Source organism: Somniosus microcephalus, chromosome 10 (genome assembly GCF_052327205.1).
Source record: "Somniosus microcephalus isolate GS21.2 chromosome 10, FLI_Smic_1.0, whole genome shotgun sequence".
Lineage (NCBI taxonomy): Eukaryota > Metazoa > Chordata > Chondrichthyes > Squaliformes > Somniosidae > Somniosus > Somniosus microcephalus.
In genome coordinates, this window is record NC_140996.1 from 67,335,442 (window position 1) to 67,353,838 (window position 18,397).

The following is an 18,397-nucleotide window of genomic DNA, read 5'->3' on the forward strand; positions in this document are numbered from 1 at the left end:
ATCTCTCTCCATTTAAATAATAATTTGCTTTTTTATTTTTCCTGCCAAAGTGTATAACCTCGCACTTTCCCACATTATACTCCATCTGCCAAATGTTTGCCCACTCACGTAGCCTGTCTATATCCATTTGCAGGTTCTTGGGAGTCCTCTGCACAACTTGCTTTCCCACCCATCTTTCACAGAAACCCCACAGTGCAGATAGAGGCCATTTCGGCCCATCGAGCCTGCACCGACACATATCCCACCCGATCCCCGTAACCCCTACACCAACACATGTCCCACCCTATCCCCACATATTTAATCCCCCTAACACCAAGGGTCAATTTATCATAGCCAATCAACCTAACCGCACATCTTTGGACTGTGGGAGGAAACCGGAGCACCCGGAGGAAACCCACGCAAACACGGGGAGAATGTGCAAACTCCACACAGATGGTCACCCGAGGCCAGATTCGAACCCGGGTCCCTGGCGCTGTGAGGCAACAGTGCTAACCACTATGCCACCGTGCTGCAAACTTGGCTACATTACACTCGGTCCCTTCATCCAAGTCATTAATGTAGATTGTAAATAGTTGAGGCCCGAGTGCCGATCCCTGTGGCACCCCACTAGTTACCTTTTGCCAACCGGAAAATTACCCATTTATCCCGACTCTCTGCTTTCTGTTAGCCAATTCTCCATCCATGCTAATTCCCAATTCTGTGAGCTCTTATCTTGTGCAGTAACCCTTTATGTGGCACCTTATTGAATGCCTTCTGGAAATCCAAATACACCACATCCCACCGATTCACCTTTGTCCACCTTGCTCATTACCTCCTCAAAGAACTCCAGCAAATTTGTTAAACATGATTTCCCTTTCATAAAACCATGCTGACTCTGCTTGACTGCATTATTATTTTCTAAATGCCATGCTACTGCCTCCTTAATGAAGGACTCCAGCATTTTCCCAATGACAGATGTTAGGCTAATTGGTTTATAGTTTCCGGGGGAATTTATAATGGGGAACAAAGAAATGGCAGACCAATTAAATACATACTTTGGTTCTGACTTCACAAAGGAGGACACAAATAACCTCCCAGAGATGTCAGGGAACATAGGGTCTAATGAGCAGGAGGAATTGAAGGAAATCAGTATTTGTAGGGAAATGGTGTTAGGGAAATTGACGGGATTGAAGGCTGATAAATCCCCGGGGCCTGATAATCTACATCCTAGGGTACTTAAGGAAGTGGCCCTAGAAATAGTCGATGCATTGCTGGTCATCTTCCAAAATTCTATAGACACTGGAACAGTTCCAATGGCTTGGAGGATAGCTAATGTAACCCCACTATTTAAAAAGGGCGGTAGAGAAAAAACAGGGAATGACATCGGTAGTGGGGAAAATGCTAGAGTCCATTATGAAAGATGTAATAGCAGAGCACTTGGAAAACAGTGACAGGATCGGACAAAGTCAACATGGATTTACAAAAGGTAAATCATGCTCGACTAATCTACTGGAATTTTTTGAGGATGTAACTGGTAGAATAGATAAGGGAGAACCAGTGGATGTGGTATATTTGGACTTTCAGAAGGCTTTCGATAAGGTCCTGCATAAGAGATTAGCGTGTAAAGTTAAAGCACATGGGATTGGGGGTAAGGTACTGTCTTGGATAGAGAACTGGTTGGCAGACAGGGATAGAGAACTGGTTGGCAGACAGGAAGCAAAGAGTTGGAATAAACGGGTCTTTTTCCGAGTGGCAGGCAGTGACTAGTGGGGTACCGCAGGGATCGGTGCTAGGACCCCAGCTATTCACATTGGCCCAGAAATTCGGGTCGGGGGCTTTCAGTGGGTGCAAGCCCGCGACCTGCACTTACCTATCGCGCTGGCCGTTGAGGCCTGGGCCTGCGTGCATTTCCGGTCTGTGGCCCGCTCCAGCTCCCAGTGCACTGTGCTTGCGTGATCCAGCGGCATAGTTAGTGCGATGCGTCGGCTGGGATCACGTGAGCAATGGGCAACCAGAGGAGGGAAAAGTCCATTCATGAGTTTGACAGAAAGAACTGTCAAACCCAAAACAGTACTTAACCTTAAAATAAATTTGAAAAAAACATCACACTATTTCAATCAACTATAAATAACATTAAGAGAACTATTTTAAATAATAATTTAAATTTTTGAAAAAAATTTTATTAAAAAATCGGGACTAAAAATACACTTACCTTACTGTAAAGTATTTAAAAATAGTAAACCTATGGAAAAAATGTTCTAATTTTAATTAATTGATCACTTACCTTTTAAAATGAAGTCCTTACGTCTGGTTTTTAAATGTGCAAAAAGTGGAGGCCTTCACACAGGCAAACTTGTAAAAAAAAAGCGGAAGTTCAACGCGCACGCGCAGACTCCTAGGGGTTCAGAGGATCGGAAGTGCCGGTTTCCCGCGCATGTGTAGTGCATGCAAGAAACTGGATAGTTTCTTGTGTTTTCAGGAGGGAATGGCGGTTCCTCCTGAGAATCTGTCCTTCCTCAGTTCTAACAGTGTATGACCTTGGTCCTACTTCAAAAACTGTAGCTTTCCTGTTCCATGCATCTGGATCCTAAATCCTGACATCATCCCTGGTCAATGGTTTTAGAGTTTTGGATGACTTGTTATAGTGTGATTTCGGTTTCAGCTTTAACAGTTGAAGTCTCTGTCTCAGTTCCTTACTCTGCTTTTCTTTTGCACAGCAGGGTAGCGTGGTGCGCAACTTGCGACCCATTAGGAGTTCAGCAGGTGAATAACCACAGTCTAAAGGGGAGGCTTGGTAGCTCAGCAGGACGAGATAAGGATCAGACTTGCTTTCTGTTGCTTTCTTCAGCAGCTGTTTGAGAACTTGAACACCTTTCTCTGCCTTACCATTCGACTGAGCATACAGAGGACTGGATGTGATGTGCTGAAAGTCATAATGTGCTGCAAACTGTTGCCACTCCTTACCAGTTGAAGCATGGACCATTGTCGCTAACGGCAATCCTGGGAATTCCATGTCTGGCGAAGATGGATTTAACATGCATTATGACACTGCTTGCTGATGTGCTCGAGAGCAGCGCCATCTCAGGAGAGTTAGAATAGTAGTCAATCACTATTGGATAGTCTTTACCATTCAAATGAAAAAGGTCCATACCAACCTTTTGTCATGGTGCTGTTGGTAAGTCAGCTACTATCATTGGTCCCTTTGCTTGTTTGTTTCGGTGTTTCTGACATGTCTCACATTCGCCTATCATGTTCTCAATGTCCTTATTTATGCCAGGCCAATAAACAGTGTCTCTTGCTCTCCTTTTGCATTTTTCAATTCCAAGGTGTCCCTCATGAATCCTTTTGAGCATGTCTTGACGTAGAGCCTGTGGAATGACTATTCTGTTTTAGTAATAGTCCACTTGCGACATTGAACTCTGACATGTGATAGTACTTTGGACAGGAACCTTTTGGCCAACCATGATGAATGTTTTCTATTACTGTTTGTAATACTGTATCTTTTACTGTTTCTTCTGCTATTTGCTTTGATTGTGTCTGACACGGGCAGCGCAGCAGTGACCATTCTCACATGAACATCCACGTCTTCTTCAGTAGAGCTCACATGACTCATTGTGGGTGCTCGGGATAGTGCATCTGCTAACACTGTTTGCCTGGTGTGTAGATCAGTTCAAAGTCATATCTTTGCAGCTTCATCATGAGTTGTTGAATCCTTGGAGACATCTCATTCAGGTTTTTTTTTTATGATGGCAACCAGTGGGCAGTGGTCTGTCTCAACTGTGAAGGTGGGAAGTCCATATATGTAGCCATGAAACTTTTCTAGTCCAACTACCAAGCCTAGACATTCCTTTTCAATCTGGGCGTATCGAGTCAGTATCAGTCATAGACCTGGAGGCATAGGCAACAGGCTTCCAATCTTCACCCTCTGCTTGTAGCAAGACCGTGCCTAGGCCATCTTTTGATGCATCCGTTACCTCCTTTGATCCAACAAAGAGAATCAAAGTGTTGAGTACAGGTGTGGTTGTCAGCACGGTTTTGAGGTTCATCCATTCTTGTTCATGTCTTTCTGTCCATGCGAACTCATTTGTTTTATGTAGCAGGTCTCACAGACAGGCTGTCTTGGCTGACAAGTTAGGAATTAACTTTCCAATGAAGTTTATCATCCCCATGATGCGTAGCACAACTTTCTTGTCAGTGGGTCGGGGCATGTTGAGTATGGCGTTTACTTTTTCCATATCTGGCTCTATTCCTTTACCAGATAATCTCCTAGGAAAGTGACTTCCTAAACGCCAAACTGACACTTGGCTTTGTTGAGCTTCAGTCCATTCCGGCGTATGCCCTGTAGCACTTTAGTCAGTCTCTCATTGTGTTCTTTCAGTGTGGAGCCCCAGATGATGTCATCAACATAGACCCGAACTCCTTCCAGACCTTCAATTATGTGTTCCATCGCTCTATGAAAGATTTCAGATGCAGATATTATCCCGAAAGGCATTCTGAGGAAACAATACCTGCCAAATGGTGTGTTGAAGGTACAGTATTTGGTGCTCTCTTCATCCAGTTTTAGTTGCCAAAATCCTTGTGAGGCATCGAGCTTTGTGAAGTATCTGGCACCTGACATTTCACTGGTGATTTCTTCTCGCTTGGGAATTTGGTAGTGTTCACGTTTTATGTTTGCATTTAAGTCCTTTGGATCCATGCATATTCTTAGATCATTGTTCTTTTTCTTTACACATACCATGGAGTTAACCCAGTCTGTTGGCTCTTCGACTTTCCTGATGACTCCTAGTGTGGTCATTCTGTCCAGTTCTTTGAGCCGGTCACGCAGGGGTGCTGGAACTCTCCATGGAGCATGTACCACTGGCTGAGCATCCTCCTTTAGCTGGATCTTGTAAGTGAATGGTAGAACTCCAAATCCTTTGAACACATCCTGGAAATTACTCACTACAGAATCCACTGATTCATCTGGTCTGCTTATGACAGTTTATACGGTAGACTCTCTTGACCAGTTCTAAGTCCTCACAAGCTTTGTCACCTAGTAGTTAATCAAGTCCTTCAGCCACAACAGAAAACATGAGATGATGCACTTTGTCTTTGACTGTCACTTTAAGTGTGCATACACCTAAGCTATCTATTTTCTGTCCATTATAGTTCTTCAGTAGTACTGACTTTTTCTGTATTTTGGGCTTTTCTTTCATATTTTTAATGTCACTCATACTGATTAAGTTTGCTTTTGCCCCAGTGTCTAGTTTCAATGTAACTAATGCTCCATTTACCTGCAGTGGCATCATCCATTTGTCCTCTCTTACTGCATTAACTTTATGTTCTGCATTGTCCATTCCTGAGGGCTGCACATTTTCTGTATCCTTTGATATTGTCACATGACACCATTCCTACAAAAAATGTCTCACTTAAATCAGTGTCCTCAATCACATTGACTTGTTGCCCTTTTTGTTTTTACTTTTGAAAAGCATTGTTTGGCAAAGTGATTCTTTCCATTACATTTTGTGCACATTTTCCCAAACGCTGGGCATTGTCTTGACTGGTGCTGGTAACCACAGCATTTACAATTAAAAGTTCCATCCTCCGATTGCTTTGCATTTCTGTTCTGCCCATGTTTCTGTCCCTTGTAGGACACCGCACCGACAGCAGCACAGTCACTCATTACAGTCGCATTATTATTAATTTCACTGAAAGTCTTTGCGTGCTGTTGAGCTAGCTCACTGGCATGGCATATTTTCACAGCATCCTCCAATGTTAGTTCGGTTTCTCACAAACGTTCCCTGACTATCATGAATACCAAACACAATCTGGTCACGAATCATGGATGATTTCAGTTCAGAGAAATTACATGTCTGTGCTTTCAGTTTCAGATCAGTCACAAAGCTATCAAAAGTCTCATTTTGCTGCTGTGTCCATGAACGGAACACGTACCTCTCATAGGTCTCGTTCTTTTTGGGAGAACAATGTGTATCAAGCTTCTTTAGCACATCGTCCATTTTTTCTCTGTCCTCCTCTTGATCAAAGACAAACGTATTAAATACCTCTATCGCCTGCGGGCCTGCAACCGTGAGCAGTAACGCTATTTTCCTTGCGTCTGGCATCGTACCAAACCCGATGGCAGCAAATGTAGAGTTCGAATTGTTGTTTGAAAGTCCGCCAATTGCAGTCGACATTCCCCGTGAGTTGCAAACCCTCCGGTGGCTTCAAATTCTCCATGTCGCCTTTCACAATATTCAGCAGATATTACCACTTCTGGTACCATGTTACGTTCATAAATAAATGGACGTTTTCATTATGAACAGCTAGCTTGAGTTAGTCATTTATTCAGCCATGTGGACTAGTATACAGCATCCATCTTGACTACTGCCTTGTGGGTAGCCCACTCAAACATACAGCTCCGCCTAGTGTACCATTCTAGAATGACATGTTACTGATCATTACAGGAACTAGATGTAATATCTCCAAGTTTGCAGACGACAAAGCTGGGTGGGCATGTGTGCTGTGAGGAGGATGCCGAGAAACTCCAGTATGATTTGGACAGGTTGGGTGACTTGCCATGCATCGGCCCAATGCAGTATAATGTGGATAAATGCAAGGAAGACAGATTATCTGAATGGCAATAGATTGGGAAACGGGGACGTGCAGCGAGACCTGGGTGTCCATGTGCACCAGTCGCTGAAGGTAAGCATGCAGGCGGTTAAGGCGGCAAATAGTATGGCTTCATAGCGAGTGGATTCGGGTACAGGAGCAAGGATGTCTTGCTGCAGTTGTACAGGGCCTTGGTGAGACCACACCTTGAGTAGTGTGTGCAGTTTTGGTCGCCTTATCGGAGGAGGGATGTTCTTGCCATGGAGAGAGTGCAATGAAGATTCACCAGACTGATACCTGGGATGGCAGGAATGACAGATGAGGAGAGATTGGGTCGATTAGGCTTATATTCGCTAGAGTTTAGAAGAATGAGAGGGGATCTCATTGAAACTTATAAAATTCTAACAGGGCTAGACAGACCAGATGCAGGAAGGATGTTCCCGATGGCGGGAGAGTCCAGAACCAGGGGTCACAGTCGAAGGTTAAGGGGTAAGCCATTTAGGACTGATGAGGAGGAATTTCTTCACCCAGAGAGTGGTGAACTTGTGGAATTCTCTGCCACACAGGGCAGTTGAGGCCAATTCATTAAATATATTCAAGAAGGAGTTGGATATATTTCTTGAGGCTAAAGGGATCAGGGGATATGGGGAGAAAGCAGGGACAGGGTACTGAATTTGGATGATCAGCCATGATCTCATTAAATGGCGGAGTGGGCTCGAGTGGCCGAATGGCCTACTCCTGCTCCTATCTTCTATGTTTCCTGCTTTCTGTCTCCCTCCTTTCTTGGGGTGTTACATTTGCGGTTTTCCAATCTGCTGGGACCTCTCCAGAGTCCAGGAATTTTGGCATATTGCAACCAATGCATCCACTATCTCTGCAGCCACTTCTTTTAAAACCCTGGGATGCAGGCCATCTGGTCCAGCGGACTTATCTTTTAGTCCCATTATTTTACCAAGTACTATTTCCTTAGTGGTAGTGATTGTCTTTAGTTCCCCCCTCCCTGTGGCCCCTTGATTATCTATTATTGGGATGTTGTTAGTGTCGTCTACTGTGAAGACAGATACAAAATATTTGTTCAGAGTCTCTGCCATTTCCGTTTCCCATTATTAATTCCCCAGTCTCATCCTCTAAGGGACCAACGTTTACTTTAGCTACCCTCTTCCTTTTTATATACCTGTAGAAGCTCTTACTATCTGTTTTAATGATTCTTGCCAGTTTACTCTCATAATTCATCTTCTCTCTTATTTTTTTAAGTCATCTTTTGCTGGGTTTTTTTAAATTTCCCAATCCTCTGGTCTCCCACCAATCTTGGCAACATTGTATGCCTTCATTTTCAATTTGATACCATCCTTTACTTCCTTAGTTAGCCACTTAAAATCTTTCTTTCTCACTGGAATATGTTTTGTTGAGAGTTATGAAATATCTCCTCAAATGTCTGCCACTGCATTTCAACTGTCTTACCCTTTAATTTATTTTTCCAGTCATAGGTATGAGGGGTGAATTAGCCAAGTTGGATTGGGAAATTAGATTAAAAGGTATGACAGTAGATAAGCAGTGGCAAACATTTAAAGAAATTCCAAAATTCTCAATGAATATACATTCCATTAAGAAAAACTCCACAGGAAGAGGGATCCAGCCGTGGCTAACTCAAGAAGTTAGATTAAAAGAGAATTACAATGTTGCGAAGAATAGTAGCAAGCCTGAGGATTGGGAGAGCTTTAGAAACCAGCAAAGGATGACTAAAAATTGATAAATGGAAAAAATAGAATGAGAGCAAACTAGCAAGCTGTATAAGAACAGATTGTAAGAGAATCTACAAGTATGCAAAAAATAGTAAAAGTAAGCACTGGTCCCTTAGAAGCTGAGACAGGTGAAATTATAATAGGGAATAAGGAAATGGCAGAGACTTTAAATATTTTGTTTCTGTCTTCACCGTAGAAGACACAAAAAGCATACCAAAAATAGTGAGGAACCAAGGAGTGAAGTGAGTGTGCAGTGGGGAAAGAGTTAAACTGAATAGTATAAGGACAGGGACTAACATGAAAGACCACATCCATAAAGATGCAGTCAAAGATAGCTGACCTTTGGAGAGATATAAAACAATTAAATGGAGACTGGATGTCCAGCATTTCAACTGCCTGTAAAAACTATTACCTAGGTTACATTCCAAGGTATCTTTTAATTAGCATTTAGCAGTTTGAGTGATTGATTGAGGCAGCTTATACATGTTTATATTAGGATTCGTAACCAATCTGTGAAGGTGCATGTGGGCCAAGATCCAATCAGGTGGCAGGAATGAATTTAACATGAGGTGGCCATGCTTATTGTAATGTATAAAAATGTAGTGTTTTCTGTAACAATTTGGAATGGTCTGGCTAAGACAGAGCAGACGATTTCCCCACCGGTGCAATAAAGATGACTTGACTATCGATCTAAAACCTTGTGTCGAGTGTTGGTTTAAAATACTCCACAAGTGTAAGGAACTTAGGCCTAGAAATTCAGTTGCTTGCGCCAGTGCCTCAGGAGGAGGAGATGTTGGGTGCTAGGCGGCTAGCGGCCGGGCGCAGCGCGATCTGCGCCTCTCCCCAACTTCACTCACGATTTTGCATCGGCGCAAAGTCTTTGCGCGCGCTCAGCTGCGTGCGCAGATCCTGACGTCATTTCCTCGTGCAACGCCCTTTGTGCGCCCCAAACCGGAACTTCAGTGGCGCCGCCCTTCTTTGCGCCTGGCGCCCCCAGCGACTGGTAGAGGGGAACGGTTCCCAGTCGCTGCGGGGGGCGCTATTTAAAGGGGGCTCCTCCTGCATTATAAGTGACAGCCATTTTGTGCCAATCCTTCTGTGTGAGAGACAAAGGCAGAGAGCTTTCTGCTTTGACTCAGCGCTCGCACAGGTACTTCTGGCTTCAGGCCAGAGCTTTGCACTTGGATTTCACTTTCAGTGCCATAGCCTTGAGTCGCCACATATACTGTAATGGGGGCTACAATGGGTGGAAACATTGGCTTTCTGCATTGCATTCAAAGGGATCAGAGACGCCGTGAGAGAGTGGCAGTCATGGCCAGACGGAGAAGGGCCAACAGGTGTCGGCACAGGAGGCCTTACCCACCCAGGGTATACCGCCAGCAGTTCTCATATCTGAACATGTCTGAGGAGCAGTGTTCGGAGGCTGCAATTCAGAAGGGAGGTGGTCACTGAGATCTGCCACCTGCTTCGCAGAGATCTGCAGCCACAGCGGAGGAGCAGGGCGTCTCTGTCGGTGGCAGTGAAGGTGACGGTGGCGCTCAACTTCTATGCCACCGGCTCCTTCCAATCCGCCACTGGGGACATTGCCAACATCTCCCAGTTCGCGGTACATTGCTGCATCAGACAGGTGAACAATGCCCTTTTCAGAAGGAGACGTCAGTACATCTCCTTCCCCATGACCCTGGACAAGCAGCAAGAGCGTACAATGGGATTTGGAAGAATAGCAGGCTTCACCGTGGTCCAGGGCGTAGAACTGATGAACCAGCATTGGTCAGGCCTTGCTTCAGGGCTGCAGTGCGCAGGGCATGGCAGCCAGACAAGTCCACCCTCCCCCTTTAAGAGCTGACCGGCGCCAGAGCATCTGCCGTCAATCAGCAACTCGCCGCACCTGCGCTGCGCCCGCCCTCGGGGGTATCGCCCCGGACCGCCGGCTTAGCGCCTAATGATAGTCGTGCATCGCCTGTTTTAGCGCAGCAGCAACCTCTTGGGGCGATGCGACTGAATATCGGCGAAGGTGGCGCGAACTTGCGCCGGGCGCAAACTTTAGCGGCCGCCCGACTAGTGCCCCGAACGCGGCTATACTGAATTTCTAGGCCTTAAAGTAATGAATTCAGTTGAGAAAAAGTACTTCAGTAACTAATGAGACTAAAAGCCGACCAATCCCCAGGACATGATGACCTCCATCCTAGGGTGGGTGGGTGGGTGGTTGGTAGGAAAGGAAAAGGAAGAGGGGAAAGACTTGCATTTATATAGCACCTTTCACGACCACCAGACGTCTCAAAGTGCTTTACAGCCAATGAAGTACTTTTGAAGTGGAGGCACTGTTGTAATGTGGCAGCCAATTTGCACACAGCAAGCTCCCACTAACAGCAATGTGATAAATGACCAGATAATCTGTTTTGGTTATGTTGGTTGAGGGAGAAGTATTGGCTAGGACACCGGGGATAACTCCCCTACTCTTCAAAATAGTGCCATGGGATCTTTTACGTCCACCTGAGAGCGCAGATGGGGCCCTTGGTTTAACGTCTCATCCGAAAGAAAACGGAACTACAGGCCAGTAAGGCGGACATCAGCTATCTGGAAAATGCTGAAATCCATTATTAAGTGCAGTTATACAGGGTATTGGTGAGGCCACACTTGGAATACTGTGTGCAGTTTTGGTTTCCATATTTAAGAAAAGATATACTTGCTCTCGAGGCGGTTCAGAGAAGGTTCACGCGGTTGATTCCAGAGATGAGGGGGTTGACGTATGAGGAAAGGTTGAATAGGTTGGGACTCTACTCATTGGAGTTCAGAAGAATGAGACGATCTTATCGAAACATAAGATTGTGAGGGGGCTTGATCGGGTGGATGCGGTGAGGATGTTTCCACTGGTGGGTGAGACTAGAACTAGGGGGCATAATCTTAGAATAAGGGGCTGCCCTTTCAAAACTGAGATGAGGAGAAACTTCTTCACTCAGAGGGTAGTAAATCTATGGAATTTGCTACCCCAGAGAGCTGTGGAAGCTGCAACATTAAATAAATTTAAAATGGATAGGCATTGTCCTAGCAGATAAGGGAATTAGGGGTTACGGGGAGCGGGCAGGGAAGTGGACGCGAGTCTAGATTCAGATCAGCCATGATCCTATTGAATGGCGGAGCAGGCCCGAGGGGCCGTATGGCCTACTCCTGCTCCTTGTTCTTATGTTCTTATGTTCTTATTAAGGAAGTGGCAATGGGGCACTTAGAAAATCATATGATTATGCAGAGTCAACGTGGTTTTGTGAAAGGAAAATCGTGGTTAACAAATTTATTAGAGTTTTAAGGATGTAACTAGCAGGGTAGATAAAGGGGAACCAGTGGATGTAGTATATCTGGATTACCAGAAGGCATTTGATAAGGTGCCACATAAAAGGTTGCTACACAGGATGAGGGCTCATGGGGTTGGGGGCAATATATTAGCATGGATAGAGGATTGGTTAACAGACAGAAAACAGAGAGTATGGATAAAGTCATTTTCCGGTTGGCAGGCTGTAACTGGTGGGGTGCCGCAAGGATTACTGCTTGGCCTCAGCTATTTACAATCAATATTAATGACTTAGATGAAGGGAATGAGTGTAATGGATCCAAGTTTGCTGACGTTACAAAGCTAAGTGGGAAAGTAAGCTGTGAGGAGAACACAAACAGCCTGCAAAGGGATATAGACAGTTTAAGTGAGTGGGCAATAAGGTGGCAGGTGGAGTATAATGTGGGGAAATGTGAGGTTATTCACTTCGGTAGGAAGAATAGAAAAACAGAATATTTTTTAAATGATGGGAAACTATTAAATGTTAATGTTCAGAGAGATTTAGGTGTCCTCGTACAGGAAACACAGTTAGCATACAGCAAGCAATTAGGAAGGCAAATGGCATGGTGGTCTTTATTACAAGGTCGTTGGAGTACAAGAGTGAGGAAGTCTTACTACAATTGTACAGGGCTTTGGTGAGACCAGACCTGGAGTACTGTGCACAGTTCTGGTCTCTATCTGAGAAAGGACATAAATGCCTTAGAGGCGGTGCAATGAAGGCTCACTAGATTGATCCCTAGGATGAGAGGGTTGTCCTACGAGGAGAGATTGGGCCTATGCTCTCTGGCGTTTAGAAGAATGAGAGGTGATCTCATTGAAACATACAAAATTCTGAGGGGGATTGACAGGGTAGATGCTGAGAGGTTGTTTCCCTGGCTGGAGAGTCTGGAACTCGGGGGCATAGTCTCAGGATAAGGGGTTGGCCATTTAAGACTGAGGAGGATGAGAAAGATGAGGAATTTCTTCACTCAGAGGATTGTGAATCTTTGGAATTCTCTACCCCAAAGGGCTGTGGATGCTGAGTCGTTGCGTATATTTAAGGCGGAGGTAAATAGATTTTTGGACTCTAGGGGAATCCAGGGATATGGGGATCGGGCAGGAAAGTGGAGTTGAGGTCGAAGATCAGTCATGATCTTATTGAATGACGGAGCAGGCTCGAGGGGCTGGATGACCCACCCCTGCTCCCAATTCTTATGTGCTTAAGTCTCCCCTCAGCCCCCTCTGTTCCAAAGAAACCAACCCCAGCCTATCCAATCTTTTCTCATGGCTAAAATTCTCCAGTCCTGGCAACATCCTCTTAAATCTCCTCTGTACCCTCTCTAGTGCAATCGCATCTTTCCTGTAATGTGGTGGCCAGAACTGTACACAGTACTCTAGCTGTGGCCAAACTAGTGTTTCATATAGTTCTAGCATAACCTCCCTGCACTTATATTCTACACTTTAACTAATAAAGAAAGGTATCCTGTATGCCTTCTTAACCACCTTATCTACCTGTCCTGCTACCTTCACGGATCTGTGGACATGCACTCCAAGGTTCCTGTCCTTCTACACTTCTCAATTTCCTACCATTTATTGTATATCGCCTTGCCTGGTTAGCCCTCCCCTAATGCATTACCTGCAATTGGTGCCGAGACTTAGACTCATCAGATTAAAAAAAAAGGAAATAATGGCCCAGAAATTCAGGTCTCCATGGGTGAGTACGCATGGGGTACTCACCCGTAGGCCCGATGGAAGTGCCGGTTTCCTGCATGCACTACGCATGCGTGGGAAACCGGCACGTCCGTTCCTCTGATTTTTTTTTTTTTTTTTTATAAATAACAGGTTTCCCCGGGAGGGTAAGCCTGCAGAATTTACACATTTAAAAAGCAGGCCTGCTTTTTACAAGTGGTGAATTAATTAAAATTATAACATTTTTTCCCACAGGTTTATTATTTTTAAATACTTTAAAGCAAGGCAAGTTTATTTTTAGCCCTGTTAGAATATAAAATTATTTTTTTCAAAAATTTAAATTGTTTAAAAGTTATTTAATGTAATTTATAGTTTATTTAAAAAATGTGATTTAAAAAAAAAATTATTTGAAGGTTTAGTGCTACTTTGGGGCCGTAGTATTTTTAAATCTTGACAGCACTTCCTGTCAAGACTTATGAATAGAGCATTCCCTGCTCAGATTGGCTGCCCATGGCCCACGTGATCCCAGGGGACGCATCAAACTAACTGCGCCCCTGGGATACGCAAGCACAGCACGCCGGCAGCTGGACCAGGCCCCGGATCGGAATTCCACGGGGCCCTACAGCTCACTGGCCGGTGCGCTAGGTAAGAGCAGGTTGGGGGCTTGCACCCGCGGGAAGCCCCCGACCCGAATTTCTGGGCCATTATCTATTAACAGAGGAGATTTCAAGCAACTTCATATACTTGTTGCGCTAAAAACCTAGTGACGTATGGCACACGGTCACTTACAGCTTCAGAAAAGATGCAGGACTTACATAAACAACTGGTGTGATGCATAAATACATGTTTAGAAATGAAACAAAATGCTGGAAATCTAAAATAACGATGCTGGAAATTATAGTAGCTTCTGGAAAGAGAAATTTAAGGTATTGCATCTTAAATGTTAGTTTTTTTTTAACGTTCCAATTGCTAAAGCAAAAAGATAAACAAATGAAATTGACTCACTTTCTATTGTCAGTGTCTAATTTTTTTAATGTATCTACTGATGTAACTCTGCAAATCTGGGGCTCCAGTATGCCATAGGACAGCAGGACTCCGATGCCGTGGCTACATTTCGAGAAGCAGACCTATGGCGCGCGCCGACTGGCCGGAGGCCCGATTGTGCTCAGTAACTTGGGACATTATATATTGCTGATGTGATATATCACATGAGCGTAGGTGTCCTTTCCCTGGATCCGCTTGGGCCCCATGCAATTGCATGGGCTGTATAGTGCTAACGCAGCCCCTGTGATTTCCAGTAGCAGAAGGGTCGGTAACCAGAGGACACAGGTTTGAGGTAATTGGCAAAAGAACCAGAAGAAAATTTCTTAGTTAAAGTCTTTTGTGCGCAATGGTGAAGCATTTGTGCATGAGCTATTAATTACCCTATGTTGGGAAAACAAATTGAATACTCCTGGGCAGATCAGATCCTTAAAAATTGTGCAAGACCTTTATGGCAGTTATGGGGACACCCCAAATATTGAGAGATCACAAAACGTCTTAAAGGGAAGCCTTTTGGCAAACTAGGAATATTTGCCTGATAAAGTGTTCTAAATAATGTACTAGGAACTTTTAAAAATGCTACTTCCAATTTGGCCACAGTGTCAGCCTTGGCTTAATGGTAGCACTCTTGCCTTAGAGTCAAAAGATCAGGGTTCAAGCCCCACTCCAGGGACTCAAGCACATAATCTAGCCTGGCACTTCAGTGCAGTCCTGAGAGTGTGCTGCATTGCCTGAGGTGGCATCTTTCGGATAAGGCGTTAGACGGAGGCCATAAAAGATGTCATGGTACTATTCAAAGAAGAGCAGGGGAGTTCTTCCAGTGTCCTGGCCAGCATTTATTCCTCAACCAACATCACAAACAGATTATCTGATCATTTACATATAGGATATACAGCACAAAAACAGGCCATCCAGCCCAACCAGTCCATGCCGGCATTTATGCTCCACTCAAGCCTTCTCCAGTCTTTCCTCATCTAACTATCAGCATAACCCTCTGTTCCCTTCTCCCTCATATGCTTATCTAGCCTCCTTGTGGTGTGCAAATTGGCAGCCATCTTTCAATGCAATTACAACAGTGACACTTCAAAACTACTTAATTGCCTATGAAGCACTTTGAGGTGTCCCGAGGTTGTGAAAGACACTCTTTAAATGCAATTCTTTCTTTCTTTAAATTGATCACTCATAATGACAAAGGATTTGCTAAATTTAAAAAAAAAATGCAGCTGTATTAGCGGTCCGATGCTTTGGTGAAACTAGGGACAATCGTTGCTAGGATAACCTGAAAACTGGGGTGGGATGCAGGAGTTTGGCAACATGAAGGGGGGGGGGATTATTTGGTCTGGCATCACTGTCTTAGTCAGTGACTGTAAATTGGTAAACCTCCATATGACAATTGTTAAGGAACTGCATATTCTCCAAATCACTGGTGAGCAACACCATGGGAGCCCTAAGAGAGATTTCTATATCTCTTCTATAATTTCTCTTTCTAGGCAATGGGGGAGAAGAAACTGATCTCGGTCGTCTTTATTTTTCATTTCTGATGAACTGACTACAAATAAAAATAATCTGAACAGATCTCCGTGCATATTAACTGATCGACCGAAACAGCCAAAGAGTATTTTTTGTATAGGCAATTGATAATTTCTGCTCCATTTGAGAGAGTTTTAAACTGGCATGAAAGTAGCATAAGTTATGTATAGATGCAAGAAATCAATGGACACAGTAGAGGGTTAAAAGGCAAAACCAAAAAGTATTAGAACCCCAATACTGTGTATATGTATAAACTTACCACTTTCTTAAAGTCTTCCTCCGCTTCATCCAGCTTTCCTTGCTTTAGCAGCAAGTTTCCTCTCTGCAGCCGAGCCTAAACATAATCAAGATCATTTTATCTACTGTATACCAAAAGACAAATATACAACTTTTTTCATTAAAAAGGATACCTTGTAATACAGCTATCAGCAAAATTCTATGCAAGACTGTCCTGGTTTTTCAACCAAAAAAGTGCAAATTAAGAGAATGTTACTTACAGATGTGAAGTCTGGTTTCAGCTCAATGACCTTACTTAGGTCTGGGAGAGCAGATTTTGATTTACCCATAGCCAGATAGACTGTGGCTCGTCTATAATAGGCAATATAGTTATCTGGGTCGCCATCTGTAAACACAAGCCATCATGGTTGAATTAAGGATTATCTTTTTTGAACAAGACTCTGAAGCTCCGCATAAAAAGACATCCTATGCCTGATGAAATGTTCACTAAACATTGCTGCTACATATAAATGTATTTACATTTTATTCAAAGTTAATGTTTAATTTGGTCACCAAAATTTGGTAGCTCAATAGCTGAATGCACCACATAGTGTGAAACTGAACAAATTGAAGTAACGGAGCAGGTTGACTTTCAAAAGGCATTTGACAAAGTACCACATAATAGACGTGTTAGCAAAATTAAAGCCCCTGGGATTAAAGGGACAGTGGCAGCATAGCTACAAAATTGGCTAATGGACAGAAAGCAGAGAGTGGTGGTGAACAACAGAAAATGCTGGAAAAACTCAGCAGGCCAGGCAACATCCGTGGAGAGAAAAAAAGAGTCAACGTTTTGGGTCAAACCCTTTGTCAAGTAGTGGTGAACAGTTGTTTTTCAGACTGGAGGGTGGTGTTCCTCAGGTGTCGGTATTAGGACAACTGCTCTTTTTGAAATATATTAATGACCTGGACTTGGGTATACAGGGCATAATTTCAAAGTTTGCAGATGACATGAAACTCAGAAATGTAAAAGACTTGCATTTATATAGCACCTTTCACAACCACCAGACATTCCAAAGCACTTTACAGGAAACTTTGTGCTATCCGGCGCCCACGGGACCAAGCTGCTGCCGTTGCCTCAAAACTGCCGTACTCTCCAGAGTTAATGTTGAGAGATACGGAGATTCTTATCTCCGTATTTGACAACAAACCTTGTTGCTTAGCAACAGCTTCTAAACACTTGGGTGTGGCCTGCAAGCTCTGTATATGAAGCTGTTGCTATAACTACAGACCTTGCACAGCTTGACTGTTCAAACAAAGCAAAAAAAAAAAACAAACAAAAAGAATAAAAAACGGCTGCTGATTTTTGCCGGTGGCTTCAGATTGCCAGATAGCTCACCTCCGGATAGCACAAAGTTTCCTGTACTTTTTGAAGTGTAGTCACTGTTGTAATGTAGGAAATGTGGCAACCAATTTGTGCTCAGCAAGCTCCCATAAACAGCAATGACCAGATAATCTGTTTTTGTTATGTTGATTGAGGGATTAATATTGACTAGGACACCAGGGTTAACTCCCCTGCTCTTCTTCGAAATAGTGCCATAGGATCTTTTAAGTCTACCTGAGCGTGCAGACGGGGCCTCGGTTTAACGTCTCACCCAAAAGGCAGCACCTCAGACAGTGCCGCACTCCTTCAATACTGCACTGGAGTGGCAGCCTAGATTTTTTTGTGCTCAAGTCTCTGGAGTGGGACTTGAACCCACAACCTTCTGCCCCAGAGGCAAGGGTGCAGAGGTGAGGAAATTACCAACAATGAGGAGGATAGTAACAGACTTCAGGCAGACAGACAAACTGGTAAAATGGGCAGATACACAGCAAATAGAATTTAATGCAGAAGTCTGAAGTAATAGTTTTTGGTAGGAAGTATGAGGGGCAATATGAACTAAATGGTACAATTTTAAAGGGGGTACAGGTTTAAAGGGGGTGGGAGTATATGTACACAAATCTTTGACGGTGGCAAGACAAGTTGAGAAGGCCGTTAAAAAAAGCTTATGGGATTATTGGCTTTATTAATAGAGGAATAGAATGCAAAAGCAAGGAATTTGTACTAAACCATTGGTTAGGCCTCAGCTGGAGTATTGTGTTCAACTCTGGGCAGCACACTTTAGGAAGGGTGTCAAGTCCTTGGAGAGGGTGCAGAAGAGATTGACTAGAATGGTATCAGGGATGAGGGAATTCAGTAATGTGGAGACTGGAGAAGCTGGGGTTGTTCTCCTTAGAGCAGGAGGTGAAGAAGAGATTTAATAGGAGGTGG

The 18,397-nt window shown here is 43.9% G+C and overlaps 1 protein-coding gene across 2 annotated transcripts in view; it reads right to left on the minus strand.

Moving 5' to 3' along the window:
• The window catches only part of dnajc3a (DnaJ (Hsp40) homolog, subfamily C, member 3a), a 132,336-nt gene that overhangs the window by 75,724 nt on the left and 38,215 nt on the right, over nucleotides 1-18,397 (minus strand). For both annotated transcript variants that reach the window (XM_085998579.1, XM_085998581.1), the window contains exons 3-4: nucleotides 16,371-16,495; nucleotides 16,133-16,207 (exon numbers count right to left, since the gene is read on the minus strand). In XM_085998579.1, coding sequence (XP_085854705.1) covers nucleotides 16,133-16,207; nucleotides 16,371-16,495 — 200 coding nt within the window. The remainder of the gene's footprint in view (nucleotides 1-16,132; nucleotides 16,208-16,370; nucleotides 16,496-18,397) is intronic.